The sequence below is a fragment of the Anopheles funestus genome, chromosome 2RL, assembly GCF_943734845.2.
Source record: "Anopheles funestus chromosome 2RL, idAnoFuneDA-416_04, whole genome shotgun sequence".
In the NCBI taxonomy this organism is placed as follows: Eukaryota; Metazoa; Arthropoda; class Insecta; order Diptera; family Culicidae; genus Anopheles; species Anopheles funestus.
In genome coordinates, this window is record NC_064598.1 from 59,954,861 (window position 1) to 59,975,893 (window position 21,033).

Here is a 21,033-nt window from a genome sequence, read left to right on the forward strand (position 1 = left end):
TATGCATCGAGTTTATGTTTTTCCTAGGCCTTTTCTTCGTATTTCGCTCTCTATCAATCCCGGCGTTTTTATCGAGGATTTGGTTTCCTTTTAGCCCTTAACCGATCCATGCCCGAGTTGCGAGTTGCGGGACGCGCAAAGTGGAAGATTGCTTGAATCACTTTCACGTCCAGAATCATCCCCCTGAAGGCTGAAAAGCTGCGAGGCGAAGTGATTGATTGGGTTTAATGTTTGTGTTAGTTCCTTATTTTGGATGTAATTTATCTTGCGCTCATTCTCGCACTCTCGCTTACTTACGCACACTTGGCGCGCGCGCACATACGTGACTAAGATGCCAAATGGAGCGCCCTACAATGATGCTTTCGTGCGGGCGTGCGTAAGGCTCTGTATGTCCAAAGCTAGGTAAACAGATTTGCATTTGTTTTTGGAAAATCCTGCGGGAAACATGCATGGGGAATATCCAAAGCCAGCACAACGTTCTGAGAGGAATGGATACGAGGTGAACGGCGGGCGCTTAAACGCATCCGGTAAGGTAAACGATTACCTGACCTCGACCTGTTCCGTCGACCTGAACCTGAACTGTCCTACCCTTTGGTATAACCTTCTGACATGGTGTGATTTATATTGGTACACATTGGTGTAGTGTAAAAGATATAAATTTGTATTCTTATGAATATGTTGAATAAAGCCCATTATTGTGCTATTTTTGTAGTGACAAATAGTAATAATAATTAATGTTTTATAGCATTCCCAGCTTCTTGAACTGTTGGTGTGGAAAGAAAAAGGGGTTTGAACAATAATTTTTATTGTAACGATCGCAAAGCTTTCACTTTTTTTTGAGCTGCGCATGTAAAACAACCGCACGACACTTGTAAACGATGAGCGAAAACGGTCTTCACAATCGATCATCATAATTAGCGAAACATGAAACATCGGGCGTGCAATGAACCTGCCGGCCAACTAATTTACCACCGAATAAACCAAATTCTATCCGATAGCGAAATGCACCACACACAAACACAAATTTAAAACCACCCCGAAAGCCACCGGCCCACGATAGAAAAGATCATTCGACTATCTCTTCGTTCACACCGTTTCCATTTCCGACAAATTGTTGCTGACGGGCCATTGTTACGCGGCCCGTATCGTGGCTTCTTCCTCCGGGCACACAAACCAGTCCAATTCCCATCGCGGATCCAAACACACCATCACGAAAACCCGAGTGCGAAGAAGGCACAAAACATTCCCACCCTCGTAAAACTGCAGCGGAACGGGCAAATCGGGCTGCCATAATGTAAGCTTCCCTTCTTCTTCAGCTCTCTGGTCAAACAACCCGGAAAGAGTGCCCGTGCGGAAGGAATATGTAAAAAAAAAGAAAGAAATAGTAATATTAAATTCTGATGTGCCATTATATTGTAATCAAAATAATCATCATAATGGAAATTAGTATAGACGCTGTTGCTTTCGATTGTTTCCTTTCCCGTGCTCCCGCTTGCCGCTGGAAAGCTTCACCCAAAAACCGGGCGGGAGTAATTTTTATTTTTTCGGCAATTCGGTGCTTCTGGAGGAGTTCCCGAAGCAGATCCGTTGCCTTCATGCTGCATCTCATAACCTCTGGTGCGTCTTTTTTTAATACTGCGTAGCGCTCGTTTGGGTTCTTGTTCCCATTTACGCTTATTATGTTGTTTTGGCGTTAGTCAGCTCCCAGCAAACGCAGTAAAAAATATACAAACATACCTACCAAACCCCAAACCGATCATTGACCGCTTTTCGCTTCAAACTTTTTTTTTATCGTTATATACTCAAGAGCTTTTCCTTTACTCGAACCGAAGAAGAACCCAGAACATTTAGCGTAATGTTCTATGAACAAAAAAAACGCGCCCCTTAGCTTGTTTACATGTCTGCACCTGCGGAATTGACGCGTTAGTTCCGAAATTGATCCACCTTCCTGTGTGCAACTGATTAGAGTGGGCAAATGAACAGCGCCGAAGAAGCAGCAGCCCAAACAAAAGCGAATCGAAACGATCAACGAACGGCGAACGGCGCGGGAAGATTAGAAATGAAAATATTATGATTAAAATCCGTCCATCCGTGTCTTCGTTCCCCGCCGTACTGTACAAATATCGTAATTCGAAACTTACCCAATAGATGGTGCTTTCGTCCCAAAAACCGTCTGCAAGATTAGAACGCGCGATTCGCCCCGAATGAGAAGAAAACACTCTCCGGCGGTGGTCGTCGCGGCACCCTCGAATGGATCCATTCGTGGCAGAGGAGTTCTCATTCCATAAATTATCATGTTTACCGTAATTAATGGTCTTTCCTGCAACAGGAAGGTTACGTGCTGGACTAAAGACCTATCAGCTTCACTGGCAGTTCGGGAAGGAGAGAGAACTGAATGTTGTGTGCGCGTTGTTGTTCTTTCGCTCTCTGCGTGAACTTGTGGCACTGGGAAACAAACAACCGGACTGTCTCAGTCTGGATCAAAAAGATCATACAGCAAAGAACGGTGAAGATGGGCACGACCCTCACACCGTGTTGCTGCATGTTCCGGAAATGATGCGAAAATTAGTTTCGCTGCTTTATGTGTTTAGGAAATACTGGAGCATTATGTAAATCACTCACGGTGCAGCGAGTATTTGTTTCGGTCTATTACATTAGCGGCAGCTGCTAGTACACCGGGTACCGGGCAGTTGATCGCGGCTTTGTCCACTCATCAAACTATCAACGAGCATGCTGAAATGAATCTCGCTACAACCCCTTCACAACGCTCTATCCCAGTTGACCGGAAGATTGTCTCAACCCTGTCATTTTTAGCAAAAACCATTAGAAGTTCTACCTCATGACGTTTAGAGCTTTCACGAGACTCTAACTTCCCCAGAAGGGGGTTAAATTATACGTCTTGTAGTTGTTTGTGTGTATGTTTTTCTGGGTGATTTTTTTTGTTTTTGTTTTTTTGATAATTATCTTCAAATTGAGCTCGTGGAACTGGACGTCAAAAATGCGGTCGACCAAAACTTCAAAAGCTGATGATTCCCTGATGGATGGGTGGATGGCACCATCGGGAAAAGTATGTAGTGGTGGTATAGAAATTATTAACGAGCTGGGAAACGAAGAACATTTCTGTTCAAGCTAAGCCCCCTTTCATCGTCCAAAGGAAAGCTAGCGCAATCTCGTAAAAGCCAAAGGGAGCTCCATAGAAAAAAAGCCATTGCCATAGTCTCCAAGGGTCAGTATGTTTTTGGGGGGATGGATAATTATCTGAGTGATCTTTTGTTGGTTATTTAAAATACGAGAAGCCAAACAGCTAAATGATGGGTTAGCTTTTTCCATCTCTAGTATCGTTTTTCAAAGTTTATCGTTTTTATGTGTATTTTTTTTTTTCAAATAGAGTTATAAGTACAGAGCAGAGAGCAAAATGACATCCCATCATGAAAATCCCAATGGAAGTGATATTTATCTGATGTTTTAAAAGCTTTTTAGTTGCACATGGGTAGTTACCCTTTTAGTTATTACCATTTCATAGGAAATCGGTTGCCACAACACTTCCAAAAGGTAACTGATACATAAAATTCTGGATATTGACTCGTAAAATATGTATGACTGTTTAATTGATATTTCTAGTTGACTTTACACAACTCTCTTCAATGCAATGGATTGCACAGGCCAATCAACAAGATCGAAATGGTATAATAATGCATTATAAACTATCATTTAAGCTCAAATACAACACAAAGATGTTTCGGGTATAGGCAAATGATGAAAGCACGACTAACACTCTCAAAGTACATCGATCAATTCTGAGTCGTCCTGCATAATGGGCACATTTTTTCCAATGCATGTCTAACAAGCCGCGCCATGGCTATGAATAATTTCCATTTTTTGACACTTTTCGGAAAACCATTTCAGCACGTGTTTGTCGCCAAAGGCTTTGCCTGCAGGAAAAAGACATTTCTCCCGCACACGGCACATCGGTACATTCAGATTAATATTCAACGACATCATTATTGTGATGGAAACACAATACACAAGTCGTACCGATGAAGCAACCTTACGTACAAAATGGCAATTTGGAAAGTTGAACTTTATCAAAACCTTTTTCTTCCTTCTGTTTCACATTCAGAGCAATAGCAACATTGTACGGATTGGGTCGGTATCATATCGCTTTTTTTTCGTTTTCACTTAAAAGATTTCGCTAAACGCAACCTATTTTACATTTCCCTATCACTTTGCTCTATTTCCAGTACCAGTTCGTGTACGGTTTCGCGCATGCAACATACAATGCTGTGATATGAAAGCTCCCATGCTAGACGCACGCATAATTTACTCCCTTACTTATGCTCTTCGCGAACAAAACCCTTATTTGTAGATATCTGATGTGACTGTTACGTTTTTCTCACGAGCAGTCTTTTTGCCATCGGTTATCAAGATGAAGTATCTATGTGTCTTTTAAGAAAAACTTTCACTTACATTTTCTTTAATTGAATTGCTCACAAAAATAAACATAAAGGTGTTTATAACTCTCCTTCTCACACTATCAACAGTTGCACAAATAATTTATATGATTAAACAGTCTAACATCGTCATAAACAAGGGTAACCACACAAATGCATTTTATCGCTTTATTTGCACAGGCACATCACACCCAGCTCGTATTGAACCATGATTGGGTTTTGCGTTTCAATTCATCCATATTTGCAAAAGAGCATCCAGTTGCAAAAGAACCATTTAAAAAAACGCTTGCATATCACCGCACATATACATTTCACACACTCTTCCCGGGCAACGACGGACTGTTTTTGCTTTGCGTCAATATATCGTTCTGCTACCGTTTTTTATGTGCCTCATTCTCTGTGTATTCTGTACGCATCAACACAAAAACGCGCAGCATTTTTCCGCAAGCATCTACTCACAAGTGCGTGGTCTCTGTGTGGTCGGGAAAAGAGATTTACCCATTTCAATCTTTTCCCGATGCATCATTGCACATATCGTCGATATAACTTTGGTGACAAATAAACTCATTTGAGAATGCATGAAAAGAGCGCTTTCAATATTTTTGTACCTCCAAAAAAAAGGTTTGATATTCATGTAACGTAGTGTGAGTTTCCGCACACATGCAAGAGGTTTTTGACTGCTTGTAAACCCACTATTTAGTATCTATTATTCTTTTTAATAAAATTCTTCTGTTTCTATATTTGCATGCTTTGCATTATTTGCTTTGTAAATTTCGAAATCAACTCATCCAAAAAGGGGTTTGATTGGTCCCATCTCTTTTTCCCATACTCAACAATCATTTCCAAAACTTACGTTGGCATACATCCCTTGCCAATGCTTAATGAACGTTCTATCATTCACCGTTTCATTGATCACTCCCCTGGGGTTGTTTGCTTAGCGCGAAGAAAAAAGAAAACACTTGAAATTAAGCCACCCCATAGTATTAAAAAAAAAACCGTCACCACACACACTCGGCATTCGGTACAACCCCTCCGCAGCGGATGTTTTCCTTTCCAGTTTTCGAATTAATCTCAGACCCAATCATAACAACCGCCCTTGGCACATTCGTGAGCATACCACCAAGAACCCAATACCTGCCTGTCCATTGTTTCCTTGCGGTCATCGTTTTTCGCTTCAGCAGATACGCGCCGGAAACCATCGAGATGCCGATTTCGGTACATCGTGCTCAGCTCAGTAAGAAGGGTCCTGACGAAAGAAAAACACTGCAAGATGGAATGGAAAACGCTAACAACCAAAAACCACCGAGCACGAGCGGTAAAAAGCAACATTTTCCTGTTTTCTAAAGCTGTACAAAGAGTCAACGGCACAGAAGGTTTGGACAAAACGGGCCAAAAAAAAGAAGAAAAACGATATTCTACCAAATGGCTAAATTAATAATGAACAATAACAGAAAAAAAATCCTCCACACCGCATTACAACAGCTCTGCTTCGACGGGCAAGAATGCCAACGGGAAAAGTAAATATTTTTAGAAGAAATTAAAATCGAATGAAAAGTAATGTCTCTGTCACGCCACATGCATGGGAGTACATTCATGCGATGGTCCGCCGACTCTGGGTGACGATGGTGACGCACGAAAGAAACAGCGAAAAAGTCCGCTGTAACAGAAGGCACTTGAAATTGAATTTTCATTATTATTTTTTCATGTCCTTGGAGCGTTTTTTGGATTTTAGCTTCGTCTATGTTGTTCCACGTTCTATTCCCATGCCCGCCAGAATTAAATGACTGAATGACTGCAAGTGTATCACACTGTAGCAGTTCTTTTCCGGTTACTTCCTTCGGTGATTTATCATCGTGCTATGCTGTATGTCCTGAAGGAAGTTTGCTCACTGATTCATGATTCAAGCATTGGTTCGATTTCCTTTTGCTCGAAGAATGGACTCTTTTCCATCGAATAAGTCCTCCAAGTGCCGCTAAGGAGTTGAAGCGATGATGGAGAAGTAAAAAAAAATGCCCCGATGCACGGTAATTGTATAGTAGGGTCGAAAATAGCTGTCCAGCAGCATAAGCCATCATTAGGTTCCTGTTTCCTCCCTTTTCTACCACAATAAACATTCCCGATTCCCTTGCAATCGTACGCGGAAGCTTTCTTCAATGCTAAACAATGGCCAGAGTGAGTTCAAAACGATGGCGACATAAAAAAGCTGGCGAACAACCGCGAAAGGTTGAAGAGTGCCGTGATACACATCGACATTGTCATCCACTAAAGGTTTGTCCCTCCACCAAGTGGAACCTTCTGAACGTTAGACAGAACGCAGCTCGAACAGCATTGCGCCATTGGACTACAAATACTCCCGGATAATTCCGAAAGCCGAAAGAGAGCGTCCGCCTGAAGAGGATTCCACAGATTTTAATCTCTATTGATGGTTATGGCGGCAACGACTGGCGGCTTCACGTATTTCTCATGCGCAATAGCCCGGTCTGTTGTCAAAACAATGGCACGTTGTAGGCTGGATGTTTGAACTCATTCCACAGGGACCCAGCCGGAGACGAAATGTATACATACACATATTTTCCCCCTTGTCGCGCTCATTCTTGCCCTGCTCCCGTCTCGAACTTCACTCCATTATCGACCACAGTTTGATGGCATCTTTTCATCCAACAACCCCTTTTGCTAAGGTTGCCGGTTGGTCGGTTGATGGACTTGTAACGGCAAAAATGGTATACGACAGATAACCCAAAGTGAAGAAAAATAAGTCGAGTGTCGAGTCGCGCGAAGGAACTAGCAAACTCAAGAGGGTAGAAGCAAGCCATCCATTCTTCCAAACCAGATGAAGAAGAAACACCAAACGAACTGAAAAAAATGGAGCAGTTTCGAGTAAGCTCAACATTAAAGACACAAAATACAATTGAGGTTCGAGAAACGTGCACGACGCGCGGTGATTGCGTTGTGGCCGAAAACTTCACTCCACTGCTTGCCGGCAGGCAATTAGTCATCCACAACACAACTGCCACACACCAAGCCTGCGAAACCATTCCCAAACTGCTTCGGCGATGGCGATAAAAGGTCCGTGGTGGAAGATTTGTACGAATGATAAGATCGAGCTAAGTAATCGACTGTACCGACAACGCACACAACAATCTATGTCATTCTTCGTCACAGTAAGGCTAAGACACGGCCATCCTCTTATCATTCAGTGGCTTAAAAATGTACTCCAACGATGGTCATTTTCTTCCACCCGCGTGGATGGGAACAGCTTCCCACGATCGAAACCCAGCGAGCCTTGTAATGCAGACAATTAGGGAACACTGGCTGGCAGAGTTCGCTTTCATTCGCCACACGTTCTGTGCACGGCTCGGCCGAAATGGGTGGATTAGATTAAAATGAGACGTTCCAATGATTGTGACACCAACGTCCAGACGTCCGACGAAACGACTAAATATTTGCGAATGCCTTTGCAAGATCGTGAGATATAACTCAACCGACGGTCTAGTTCGCCGAAAATGGAACAATCGTAATTGTTTCGTGGCAGGTTCTCAAACTGCAATACATTCTTCATAACACAAAGTCCCCATAAATATGGCTACAACTTTAAAGCTTCAACACACTTACGATGCAGCAATAAAGCAAACCGTGAAAGGATTTTTTGTGTACGCGACGCTTAATCGGATCAATATACTGTTTGGACACATAACTCAGCCCGGCTCACATCCTTTCCGCTTAACAGCGTTTCCGTTTATTGATTGCAGGAATTTAGCGCAATCACAGAGATGTTGATGGATGCTTCAATAATGCACAACTTGCTTCACAGCTGCCTTGCTCTCCGAGTACATCGATGCAAACACACTTTTAAGCTCTCTGATGTGAAGTAAATATACATGTTCTCAGATTCCTTCCCCAATATATGGTGTGTGGTACCGGTGTGTTCAAGTGCACGGCATACGAAATGTAGCCACGCTATTTGAATGTGCATTATAATGGGGCCGTTTGACATTCTCTAGGGTCCTTGTTGACATGCATTCCAACACGGCGAACACCTGCAGGAATCACATTGCTGCATTCCATGCTATCATTATAGCGACTCAAGATGTATGTAATATTCATTAACCAGATTTGTTGAAGGTGTGCACTGTGTCTTGCTTGATGTATGAGTATTGTCATTTACGGACCTGATTGTTCTTGAGAAGAGCATGCTGTTCTTCAGTTGATGCTAATCCAACATGGCGCAAAATTTGGTATTGTACTGTGGACATATTTGTGTACTAACAAATGCTACCAAATGCAGTTGTGTCCTACAACTATTCAATTTTCTCTTATATTAATTTCCCCCTCCAATGTTCCAGTGCTGCTTTTCTGCAATGATTTTCTCGCTACATTGCAAATCAATTTGACAAAAACCATCTACTCCCATTCATCGCACCACACGGCAGCCACAACAACACACAACTTACCATTTTTGTTCATTTGCATACAAAATTAATTCCTCACGCCGATTCCACACAGCTTCGGGCACATCGCCCGAACGGTTTCGCACGTCGACAAGAACGATGCCAATCGACTACTGATTGGTTCTATCAGACTAAATTTCACATCTCGCAATTCTCGCACACGCTTTCTATGCCACCGTCACCAGCCGAGGTTCGTACGAAGTTCGTCCGTTGCCAGATTCCTGGCCCGGCCAAGCATTTGGGAAACACTACTGCGAACAACCAGGCACAAATGTGACACATTTTACACACTCAGCTAACTTTCGATAGGCAGGATCCCAGAAAGCAAATTCCCAACAGTTTTCACCCAATCTTGTCACGTTCTCGGGCACGACCCGAGGACAAGTCACGTGTCCCAAAGTCACAAGGACCTCGCCAAAAAGGACACGAGACCATGGGAAGGAAGATCGGCTTTCAATAAGGAGCAAATTGCAGGGGGAAGTTAGTGACAGGTGGGAAATCGGTTGGATTGGGAAATAGTGCGGAATGATGATTTCCCAGGCGGTTGCAAATCTTTCTTCGTCTTCGTTCCGGAGCGCTCTGTTAGGCTGATAATCGCGATATAAACTAATGTCATTTGACCGTATTTCTTCTCCCGCTTTCCCACACCGTTCCGACACATCTGGGGTGACACGACACCCGGAACTGGGTGGGGCAGAATGGAGAAGCAATCCCTTTGGGGCAAACTTTCAGCAATCTTTTCAATGATCGATTTTTCGATTGTGTTCGATTTCTTGGACGATTTTGTCGACGTTTTGGAACGAGCGAGCACTCTTGCATGCCTTCGGAAACAAATGGACAAAGTTGTCGACGGTTGATGATGTCGGTCCCTACGGTTTTTTTGGGAATGGGACTATTTTGTTTTTACCTTTTACAATCCATAACTTTCAGGTGGGAAACAAAAGTTTTGCCATGCGAGATCAACAACAAAACAAAAAACAAACAATGCCCTGATTGGTGAACGATTTGTCTCGATTTTCTTCGAAATGATAGCTTGCAAAGAGTTGATCACATTGTCTATCATATGCTATCGGAGATTCTCGAGTCCCTTGTGATTGAAGATACACACCTGCAACAATTCTTCCTAACTCAACTTATTATTTATGAACGCAACTTAATTCAGCACATCACAAATTCCATCATTAATCTGACATCATTATCTTCCAATTGTAAGGGAAACACTTTTTCAAGTTTCTCGCCGTTGGAAACTTTTAACCACCGAACATTGTTCATTACAATCGAGAAGAACAAAAAAACACAAGCCAACAACGAGTGTTTAACAATAATATTCTTAAGCACTTGAGTGCCACCGAAAGTAGCAACTGTTGCCCGCACACTAATTACTTACCCAAAACGCTTCTCTAAGCGCTCGCCAAACGTCAGCTTGTTACACCATACTAGCTTTATCCAAACTTTTTCGTCCGTTTTCGCGCATTGTACCGACTTGCTGGCTTTGCGGGGCGAGCGTTTGCACGATCGTGATTACATTTCACTGCCGAGAATGCACTTTTCGCGAAACGACTCCAACCGGAGAGGATGTAACCGAAGAAAAACAATCTGCTTCCCGAGCGTACCTACCGAACGGGCGATGCACCATTTCGCTGCTGCAGTTGGTGTGATTTGAATCCGAAAGCTTTCCGTGCTGTATTCCGGTATTCTACAGTTTAAGCACGTTGTATCAGTGAGGTGTGGTTGTGCCTGGATGGTGAGATGGTGGCGAGCAGTGCATCATAATATTTTTAACAGTAGTTTATCTCACCACCATCACCATCGCCACCCCTTGAAGCGTCCCGCTTTCCTCCCACCGCGCGGTGTATTTTCTTCAAAGTGGAAAAAGCATTTCCTCCACCCACCTGGGGGAAAAAGCTCGTAACCAGAAGGAGCGAACTTCATTCCGCCCGTTCCTGGTTTCGTGGCAATCCGCCCGTACTAAACGAGATCCTGCCGAGAATCTAGTTAACTTTCGTCGGTTGCAACACCACACCAGTGAAGCGCACCAACAGGCGGAAACGGAACGTGAGCAATTTGTACCGCTCGTTCCCATTTGTCTAATTTTGCCTGCATATTTTATTCATTACCATCTCACCTCGTTCGCACGCCCGGGAGCAGCAGCATCCCGAACTATAGGGGAAGATACTGTTCAGGGCGCGAAAGTCCCGAGCTCACGCAATCCTTGCCGTTACAGCCAAAACCCCAGACCAAAGTGGCCACTTTTGCAACGCGTAGCAGAAGTAGCTTAGTCCCAGCAGCAGTAAGTATGAAAAATTGCGGAAAAGTGATACCAAACTGAATTAAATTCAATTGCGCAGGGCCAGCAAAAGTGTTCCAGCGTGCGGTCGCTCTGCGCGAATTGGATACGCGCGTCTTCGTTGATGCGGTTTGATGCGGACAGGAGGTAAGCGTCGTGCGTTAACCGTTTGCGGGTAGATGCTTAGCTGCTGGAGCTGGGAAAATTACCATTCCTTGCATTACGGACTGTCATGAATTATGTTGGTGGCGTGCAGCATGCAGCACATCCCTATCCCATCCCGTGCTGTGTACTGTTCCGTCTCAAGGAAAGCAACGAAGCTAATTAAATTATCTCCGACACTCTTAATAATTTTGTACAAAAAAAAAAAAACAAAACGGAAATGGTTAGAAAAATACACAAGTTATGCATTATTTAGCTATTTCAATGCAAGACTTTTTCTTAACCGAAACCAATTCCATGAATGTCCTGCAGAATGAGCAGTACGGTTGTACTTTTCCAAATCAGAAACATGAATCCAATCTGTTTTACTGAGAAAGAGTTTCAAAACTTCCACTCAGTCAAATCATCCTTATGTTGCGTGTACAAAGCACACACACACGCACTACAAAGCCAAACACCGTCACTTGTCAGCATTACCATACGCAAAGTAAACCGAACGTGTGCGCCTTTTTTTCGTCCTGCTAACGCGTGCAATCGATTCACGAAAAAGTTAGATAAACAAAATGAGATTATGACGCGCCAACCATCTTCTTGGGCCGTTCAGCATTCATCGCAAAGTGGTGGTCCTGCTTTTATTCCCGCGCCTAAGCTGAATCCTGTGAGTCGTCAAACAAATCGGAAAACCATATGGATTACCGGGGAGCCATAGCAAAGAGGAACCGGTAAAAGAGTTTTCCGTGTCACTTCCTGCGAGGCTGAATACTTTGGCGTATGATTTGAAGGAGAATTTTTTTTCCTGTCGGCGTAGGGCGACGGGAGAAGATATTTTGGGGTAGAAAGGTACGGGGCCACACGAACAAAGCACAACTCCTTTGGGCCAAATCGAAATCAGGCCTTTTCGGGTTTCGAATCGCTTCTGCTGGCGCAACTTCTTCGGGTGGCGCAACACGGGTAGAAGGAAGTTAGGCGAACTTTGGCTGGCTAAATTTGTTTGTGTTTTCTTCAATTAACTTATAATCGAGTTTAGCATTCTTGTGCCCAAATGCTCACTGTTTGCGTTCGCTGCCGAGGCAACACTCGGTCAACATTCAACAGCAGTGTCAATATTTGCCCTCGGATGGTAGTTATTTCTTTTCCTGCTTTGCAATTTATTGCCCTGCCGTGCAAGAACTACCCACTCGCACTGACAACGTGAGAGATTTATGGCAAATACCGGTAAAAGGATTTCATCAAATGGCACCCGAATGTAGTGCCGCAAACACGTCGAGCGAAAGATCGAAAAAAAAAAGTGAGAAAAATGTCAATCAATGACATTATTTCGTTTATTATTTGTGCATTATGAGCACAAACACCGTATGACAATGGTTGTAAGAGTTGTGCATAAATCTTGATAAGCAACAAAACTCATCCAACCAAAGAGCATGCTCCGACAACATGCAGAAACACGACTTTTTGGCCTTCTTCAATGCTTCCAATTAAAGTTCATGTTTCTATTACATTTGCTGTCCACGTGCTCCTTCCAAAGCTTTTATTGTGCGGTTGCTTTTTAGCTTCGTTCTCCTAAACCTATTCGCAAAAAAAAACCTGGTGTGTAGAAAACGCCGAAGGACGTGACGCTAAAGGATGTTCGCAGTTTCTCCGTACTCGTTCCGACAAGAGTGTCATTTTGAGATCTGTTGAAGCGACAAATTAACTCCAATTTCTCGGTAGGCGAGAGTGTTTTACCATTGGGTGTTTATGCTTTGGCAAGGATTCGTTTGCTACCCTTTTCGGGAAGCACCAACATCGCTTCCCCGAGCGAAACCACCCCGGCTCAGAAGGCGATGGGTGATGGGGTTCAGCCTTTTGCGAAGGTACTTAGGTGTTCGAAATGGTTCACTGCACCTGACAGCATCTTAGAAGTCAAACTGTCAAAACAATTGGACTCGTGTCGTACTGGAGAATGTGTGTGAGTTGTAAAAAGATGAGAGAAGCTGGGCGTCTCCTTTGGTGGGTCGATCTGGGTGGGTCGCCAGGTGTTTGCTTACAACCTCGGGTGCTTCCTACAATGTGTCCTTGTGTGTGTGTTTAAATGTGTTCTTTAACGCCCCACTTTGACCGGTGTGAAACTCCCATAAAGTCGTAACAGCGTTCGTGTTTTCAATTTTCCTTAAATTTTGCGTCTGACTTTCAAATGTCGAAAATATGCAATCGACCAAACCGGTGACCCAAGAGTCTTACCGAATTTCGAATATAAATGAGTACGAAACAGATCCTACCTAGTCCAATGGACCTAGACTATCAGCTTCACAAAACACTGCCTAAATGTTTTGCTAACTTCCGAAACGCGCGACCAGGACCGGAATTTCAATTTTGTACCCCCTATCACGGCGGCTACACAAAGTTTTGATCGATTTTCGGCGAGTGAAGCAAAGTTTCAATATAAATCTCATTTTCATCGCTGCCAGCGAGAAAAGGCATCCGGATCAATCGATCTACCGCGGTCAGGACACGGCGTGGTTAGTATTGCCTTGCCCGTTGGAAAGCTCGAATCCTATTGCTCAGGAAAAGTTTATAATTTCTTTTCCGAATCCGTTTAGTGTATTATCCATCAAACGTACTGCTTTCGGCATCGGTATCACCAAACCGACCAGAGGCTGTTATAAGGTAAGGTTTACCCTTCGCCATCGAATCGCCATCCTTCCCCCAATAGAAAAAAAACTCCTTTCGGACCCGGATTAGATCGAAAAATTGGCTTTCTACTTTGCCACCTTCACGATAGCGCCCGAACCGGAACGCTGGACACGGAACCCGTTTTATTCGATCTGCTGACGTTGGGTTTGCTGAAAACCTAAATCTAATCAGTGACATTCCTGCTGAAACGCACGTAAACACGGTGTCCTTTTCGATGGGAAAACTTGGTCACTTGGACTACGATGGTGTCACGGTTCGTTGTCGAATTGTGGTTTTGCTTTGCACAGCACCACAAAAAATATAACTCATTCGTTCTCAGCAGCACACACGTGCTTCATAGGGAAGAAAACAATGCTGGGTCCGCAACAAAAACAACGAAAAGTACAATCATACGTTGAACTAACTTCCGCAAAAGGGCTATAATAGTTGTGATTTGTGCAAGAGAAAAACATAACCCTGCAGCTCTCTTCGAGTTATCCACAGATGGCAAAAAAAGAGAAACACAAACAACGAAGTATAATATCTCGCACACTACTCACACATACACAAGAAGTAAAGCGAAATCAGATGAACTACTCCGTTCAGCAGTTTTGGAGGTTTTTTCTTTTCATTCAGCTTGTATTTGAGCCGTACTATTTCGAACAGATTCCATATCGTACTTTTATCTTTCATCTTTGTATCGGATCCTGCCAGACATGGAGAACAGCTATTTGGATAGTTTTTGTTCTTATTGAAGTTTTTTTTCTGTTTGTGTGTTTTTTTTTCGACCCTCTAGAAGAAAATTGAAGGCCGTTTGGCCTGAATTGACTTATCATTCCCATCATCTGCTCTGTGCGTCTGATTGAACGGGTGCCCTTGACAAAACGGCTCTGGGAATCATTTGTGAAGAGTGGAATGAACAGCCTTGTATGTATGTCAGACGCATGGGATGATCTGCAATTTACACTTTTTTAGAGCTTCGTCATTCTTTAGGCAGTTGGGACAAAATGCTATAATCAAATTAGTTCTTAATTAAATAAAAAAGAAAGCAAATAATTTTATGACACCTAACGGTTAGTAACATTTATTGCAATCAAGCTTTTAGATTACAATAGTTAAAACACACTCAAGCTTCATATCACTTCAAGAGTATTAATCATTTGCTCCATTTTTTTTTGCTACTATTCCATGATTTAAAATAATGTCACAAAATGAACATGAAAGCGTTGACAAATTAAAAATGTTCATCTCCACACGGCAAACAAGGCTTACACGTTCTCAACGAAGTATGACTAAAGAAAGCCAAAGAAAACAGTGTCAAATTTATGGTGGATCAGTTTCCCTATCATCCGTATCAGCACAACTACATCACGCAATAAATTTACTCTCCCGGTTACACATTACGACACATAACGCCAACAAACGAAACGGTGAATCCGGAATGTAAAACAACAACCGCAACAAAGGAAGGATAATAATTGTTGAGAAATGTTATTAAATTTCACTACACACGTTCGTTACTGCTGCTGGAAGAAATCCGGTTGACATATTTTTTTTCTTCTTAGCGATCATCATAGCTTGTTTCTGTTTGTTCTCAATTTATCTGCTCTGTTCATTTGCAAGAACATGTTGAATTTAATTTATGACAATTTACAAACGATCGCTACGCTAAACGAGTGTATTCTAAAAAAAAAGCGAACAACAGCAGCGAAAGGGCAAAACACGATCAAAACAAGAACATAACAACATACAACACGTCTCAAGCGAAAAGTCGTTCAATATACTTTTTTTTTCTTTGGTTTTGCTGTGACCATTCCTTCCGACCTTTCGTTCGCGTTCACAAACTGTGCCGGCCTGCACGAATGCATATCATAAACTTTTCTGGCAACAACCGACTTTACCAACGCAAACACCGAACTGTCTACCGGGTTGATCCTGCACGTTTCCTTCTTTTTTTCGCGCACTTCTCACACTGCCTTAGCTAGTATCGGTTATCAGATAATCTCTGGTTCTGGTCAGTTTAAAGGGCCCGAGTAAAAACCATGCAGCAGAAGCAAACAATACTCTCCTTTGTCCGGCTGTTCGCTCGTAACATATTGTTTCATTTACCGGATACCGTACTTGGAGTTGGAGATTTGTTCGCAAGCGGCTAAATGTCTATGTGCAAACGTAAGGAACGCACGCCGAGAGCATATGTGCCACGAAGTACGAAGCAATACCCACCATCTTACGAAGTAATGGATAAAAACCACACAAGCTAAGACACCGGCCAAAGGAAGTAAGTGGCCGACAGCTCAAAAGCTCAAACAATGTCTCATGCTTTGGCCACGATGGCGAAACTGGATTAAAGCTGCAAAGTTTACCACCCCGGGGCCATAACCTCGGGGAGACATCTGGAGACTTTCTTTGCTTTGGCTCTCGCTGTTGTTTCCAATTTTTTTCCGCCTCCACTTCTTTCGTCTACTGCCGGTTCTGTTAGTCCGCAGTTTTTCAATTATTATTTCATTCCTGCGCGTGTCTCCCCTTCTACCACTGGCCCCAAAATCCCCACTTCTCCCTGTGGTGGTGTCCTTTTTAACCCTTTACCGCTATCATCGCCTGTTGCGTCAACGGTTGCGCTTCCTGGCGACACATCGGCGCGTTGTCACGATTCCCCGGGCGCACGGTTCGTCGTACCCGTTGCTAAACAGAGTTGGTGGCGTTTGGTTGAATGTGCGTCTGTTTTTTGCTTTTTTAATTCCAACTCACTTTATTCTACAACCACTTTTTAATCTGCTCCCCAAGGCGCCTGCCCACCTCCCCAAAAAAGGCTGGGAGACGCTTAACCCTTCTCTGCCAACACTGTTTGCTGTCGCTTGGCTGCGGGTTATGGTCCTTTTTTTTCTACTTCACTCACCCGCACACCACTTCTCCGGATGGCCGGCCGGTATGTACGGTGCGCAACTTCACCATGATTAACGATTTGTGCTTAATTTTAATAACTGCACAGCTTTACCCGCGATCCGAGCTTTGCCGCCACCTACGACGTACCAGCGGACGATGAAACGGATAAACTATTGCTATTTATTTTATTTATTATCTTCAGACAATTTGTTGCGCCACACAAAAGCGCCCATTAAGCGCGTGGCCGGTTGCGGTTTTGGATTTATATTTATTTTTTGTTTTATTTGTCGTATCCCGGTTTTATGGTTTTTGTTTTCTTCTCCAGTTATATATGTTTGGTGAAATATTATGCTGCTGGCCAATACAATGTGTTCGGTTGCCCGTTTGTATCAGGGATTTTTTTCCCGCGTTTCTTTCTGTTGCACTTCCGCTTCCGTGTGCAGGAGCATTTCATTGCGTTTGTTAATGATTTTATTTGATTGTGCTTATTAATTTCGATTCAATCACGACGAATGCGTGAGAGGGATTAATGTTTCATTTTATATCGAATGATCAGCTTTCTTAATAATGGCTCAATCGTTCATAATCATTTTGGGATGGCAAATTATGTTGGTCAAATTATGTATCTTTGGATTAACACTATTTAAATAATCATACCTACCGATGTTCTCGTATGTCAAAAGAGTGTTATGGTTTGTTTGAAATTCAAATGATAGGTAACAGGAACTTGAAGCCAATGCACCCAGCCACCGAGAACCATAATAATTTTTTTTGTTTTTAAGAAGTTTTAGGTCGCTAGAAAATGTTATCAAAAATTTAAATATTAGAATCGAAGATGTAGCCCAATAAACTTATATCCATGCAAAACTAAAAATAAAACTCGCTAATTGGCACCAAAAATTTGTAATAAACTTATTTAGTGATTGACTAAAAAATCAAATATGTTTAAATATTCTATATTAATAGTTGAGTATTTAACACTTCGCGTTTTATATAAAAATAATGAAAAACTATCGGACAACAATCGCTTAAATCTTCGCCACTCCATCTTTTTATATTATTGTTACTACATGTACCACATTTCAATAGTTTGTTTCGATATACCTATTTTTTTTTTAATTAGAGTAATTTTGGATGAAACGCTTCATCTCCTTTCCTTCAACTTCCTTGTTTTCCAAAGTCCTTGGAACTATTTCCTTTGATGAAGTTTGCTACACGTTTGATGAGTTCAAGTATTAGCTATTTTAATTTATTAAATGATTCTCAAAGTAACAGCAAAAACCAAATTGTTATGCAAACAAGTAAAAAATTCAAACACATCATTCGGATGTTTTATGTTTCATTATCTCTACTACGAAAATTAGTACATTCTTCAAAACTCGGAAATCATTCTACAAAATATGATAATAAAAAAAGCGTCCATACGTTCTCCATTATTACGCTTCACATCGTTCATGAAGGATGAGTTGCATCAACACCGGTGTCAACGATGGACACACCAGCTCCCATCCATTGCTGCTAATGCCCACCGGTCAGTGCCATTTTTCGGTATCAAAATTTACACGCAAATGGTTTCACCGTAAATATCTCACCACACTGCCCAAGGGGTTGGCCAAAAACCGTCATCAGCTACCGATGCCACGGTAACCGGATGGAAGCTGGTTCCACTTCGCATCGGTCCCGAATGTGGTATTTTTCGTGCGGCTTCAACAAGCGACCACCGTAAACCATCATCCCCAAATGATTTTGGACGCGAACTGTTGGTACCCAACATCCGTGGCTTCTATTCCATCCGTGTTGCTTATTTTTTGTTAATTCTTGGTTTTTCTAGCACAAAAAAATGCAGCCGGCTCCGGTGGATAGCACTTTCAGATAGCAAACCTAAGCACCAGCACTAGTGTACTCGACCACAGTGCAGCAACCATCAAAGCGAAAACAGCGCGACTTGTTAGATGGCACAAAAATAAAACAAACCTTTTGCCAGGCACAAAGTGCGCCGGCTAGTAGCTAGTTTCGTGAGGGCGAGGGCATGCATGCATGCTGTACAGTATATCCCCAAATACCATGGTCACCATGTCGAGAAATGGTTAAAAATCATCCATGGCGATGACTTATGTTTGGCCAGAATCCGGATCGACATCAGGTGCATCCGCACAGGACCGAGGGATTTGCCGGATTGGATTTTATTTATGAATCAGCTCTTGTAAGCGCTTGAAAACTCACCCACACGTAGTAGCAACGGTACCATCGGATGCGACCAGTGCCGAATGGATTGAGGCATAATGAATTTCGCGGTTCGAAAAATTCCGATCCGGGTTTTTGGGTTTGTTGCGATACGTAACTAGCACACGGAAACTGTTCCAAAATGTAGAATTTTTTTATCATATGATGAAAACGATTTGGCAATTGCGCACCTTTGCCGATGTGAGCTAATTGGTAAGCTACCGACACCGCTGTTCGTACTTTAAATGTCAAATAATTATGTTCGTTTGTCTGGATGGTCGCCGCCCCCCTCAAAAAAGCCTGTAAAAGTTGAGTTCCGATGCAGGAGAAAGAATATTAAAAATACCATTACTATTATTATTCTCACTTTTTCACAAGAACCGTGTTTTATATGTACCACTTTACACGCTTCCCTGCCCTTTGCAGCGACCGTAAAGGGAACAAACAAAAGCTCGTTAAAGCGGACTGCAAAATAGCCAGCGATAAAGTTGTGACAATTTGCGTAAAGCGTTTCGGTGGACTTTTTTTCCCCTCGTTTTTTTAACGGCCATCACAACCAACCCACGATCCACGGATGTCCAGCGCTTTGGACCTATTGCTTCATTGCTACTTTAACTACTAGAACCATGTCCAGAGGAAGTTAAAAAATATGTTTTCCGACTCCAGTTTACTGGGTTCGTTGGATTTTTGTTATATTTTCATTGTTTCACCCATAAAGCATCCAATGTGTCGTGGAGTAAAGTACATTTTAACAACAATTTCCCTTAAATGGGCTGGATGTTTGTACTTAAAATTTTAAACATTTTCATTTTCAAAGCGCCAAACACCATCAGAACATAATTGTTGCACATCTGGTGGCACTCTTGGGAATAAAAAATGATCTAATATACTTTCGCAATATTCATCCTCTCCAAAGACGTTACAGCTTGCGGTGGTACAGTTTTCGGTTAAAAACTTTTATATGATGTGCTAACGGGTAAAGTAATCATTTATGTTATACACCACACACACACACACACGCACAAAGTAATGCGTTTTCATCACGATTAACACAAACGGCACTCTAAAAGGCGCAAACCTCTCGCTGAGGGTATGGGATGTATTAATAAATCAATAAAACTAGAATGGATTTTCCAATGCATCGTTTAGCTGTTTTCTTTTCATTTTGTTTGTTCAACAACGGCACACCGATAATTCCTGTGTTAATTGTGCCTCTTTGCAAGCAAAGGGTGCAATAAAACCGAAATGCTCTCGTCCCTTAGAAATGAACCACAAACGCCATTAGGGATTGGATTTTATATCACCTTTCAGGTTTCCTACCGAAATGTGACCCATTAATTCGGACCCCAAATTCCGTCCGTTGAGTAATTTCATCACTCTACAATCTTTTCGCTTGCTTTCTTTCTTTACAGCGGTGGCATTCTCGTTGACGGTGTCAACGTTTCTTGCGCTCCTTACCATCGTGGCCGCAGACGAGATACGGGATACGCGCGAAGGCGAAACGGTTACGTTGAAATGCCGCTTCAGTGAACAGTCGGCGGCAAGCGACTTTTCCTACTATTGGGCACGTTCGACGGGCAACAAATTCGACAATGTTGCCATCAAGGGCGTCCAGCTCAACACGAACTACAGGTAGGTGGAAAACATATTTACTGCCAATCAACATGTGCCCATTGCCGGGGCTTCCGGTTTAATATTCCGGATGCGGTCTCCGTTTCGGAAATGCACACATTTATTTCCCTCCGATGCCGCACCCGATTGGTCAGCGATGGGCAGTCGTCGAATGTTTCCGAGCAAATAAACGTGTACCATCACGAATCCATTATTCGCTGCGTTCGACCGACTAACCGGTCCTTTTGCTGCACCTTGCTGAACGCGAGATGAACGGGTTTATGCTGGCAGCATCCAGCAGGAGTGGATCGGGCTG

The 21,033-nt window shown here is 42.7% G+C and overlaps 1 protein-coding gene across 4 annotated transcripts in view; it reads left to right on the forward strand.

The window, feature by feature from the left end:
* Positions 1–21,033, forward strand: part of LOC125766629 (hemicentin-1-like) — a 167,293-nt gene that overhangs the window by 47,082 nt on the left and 99,178 nt on the right. For all 4 annotated transcript variants that reach the window (XM_049432827.1, XM_049432824.1, XM_049432825.1 and 1 more), the window contains one exon: positions 20,519–20,738. In XM_049432827.1, coding sequence (XP_049288784.1) covers positions 20,519–20,738 — 220 coding nt within the window. The remainder of the gene's footprint in view (positions 1–20,518; positions 20,739–21,033) is intronic.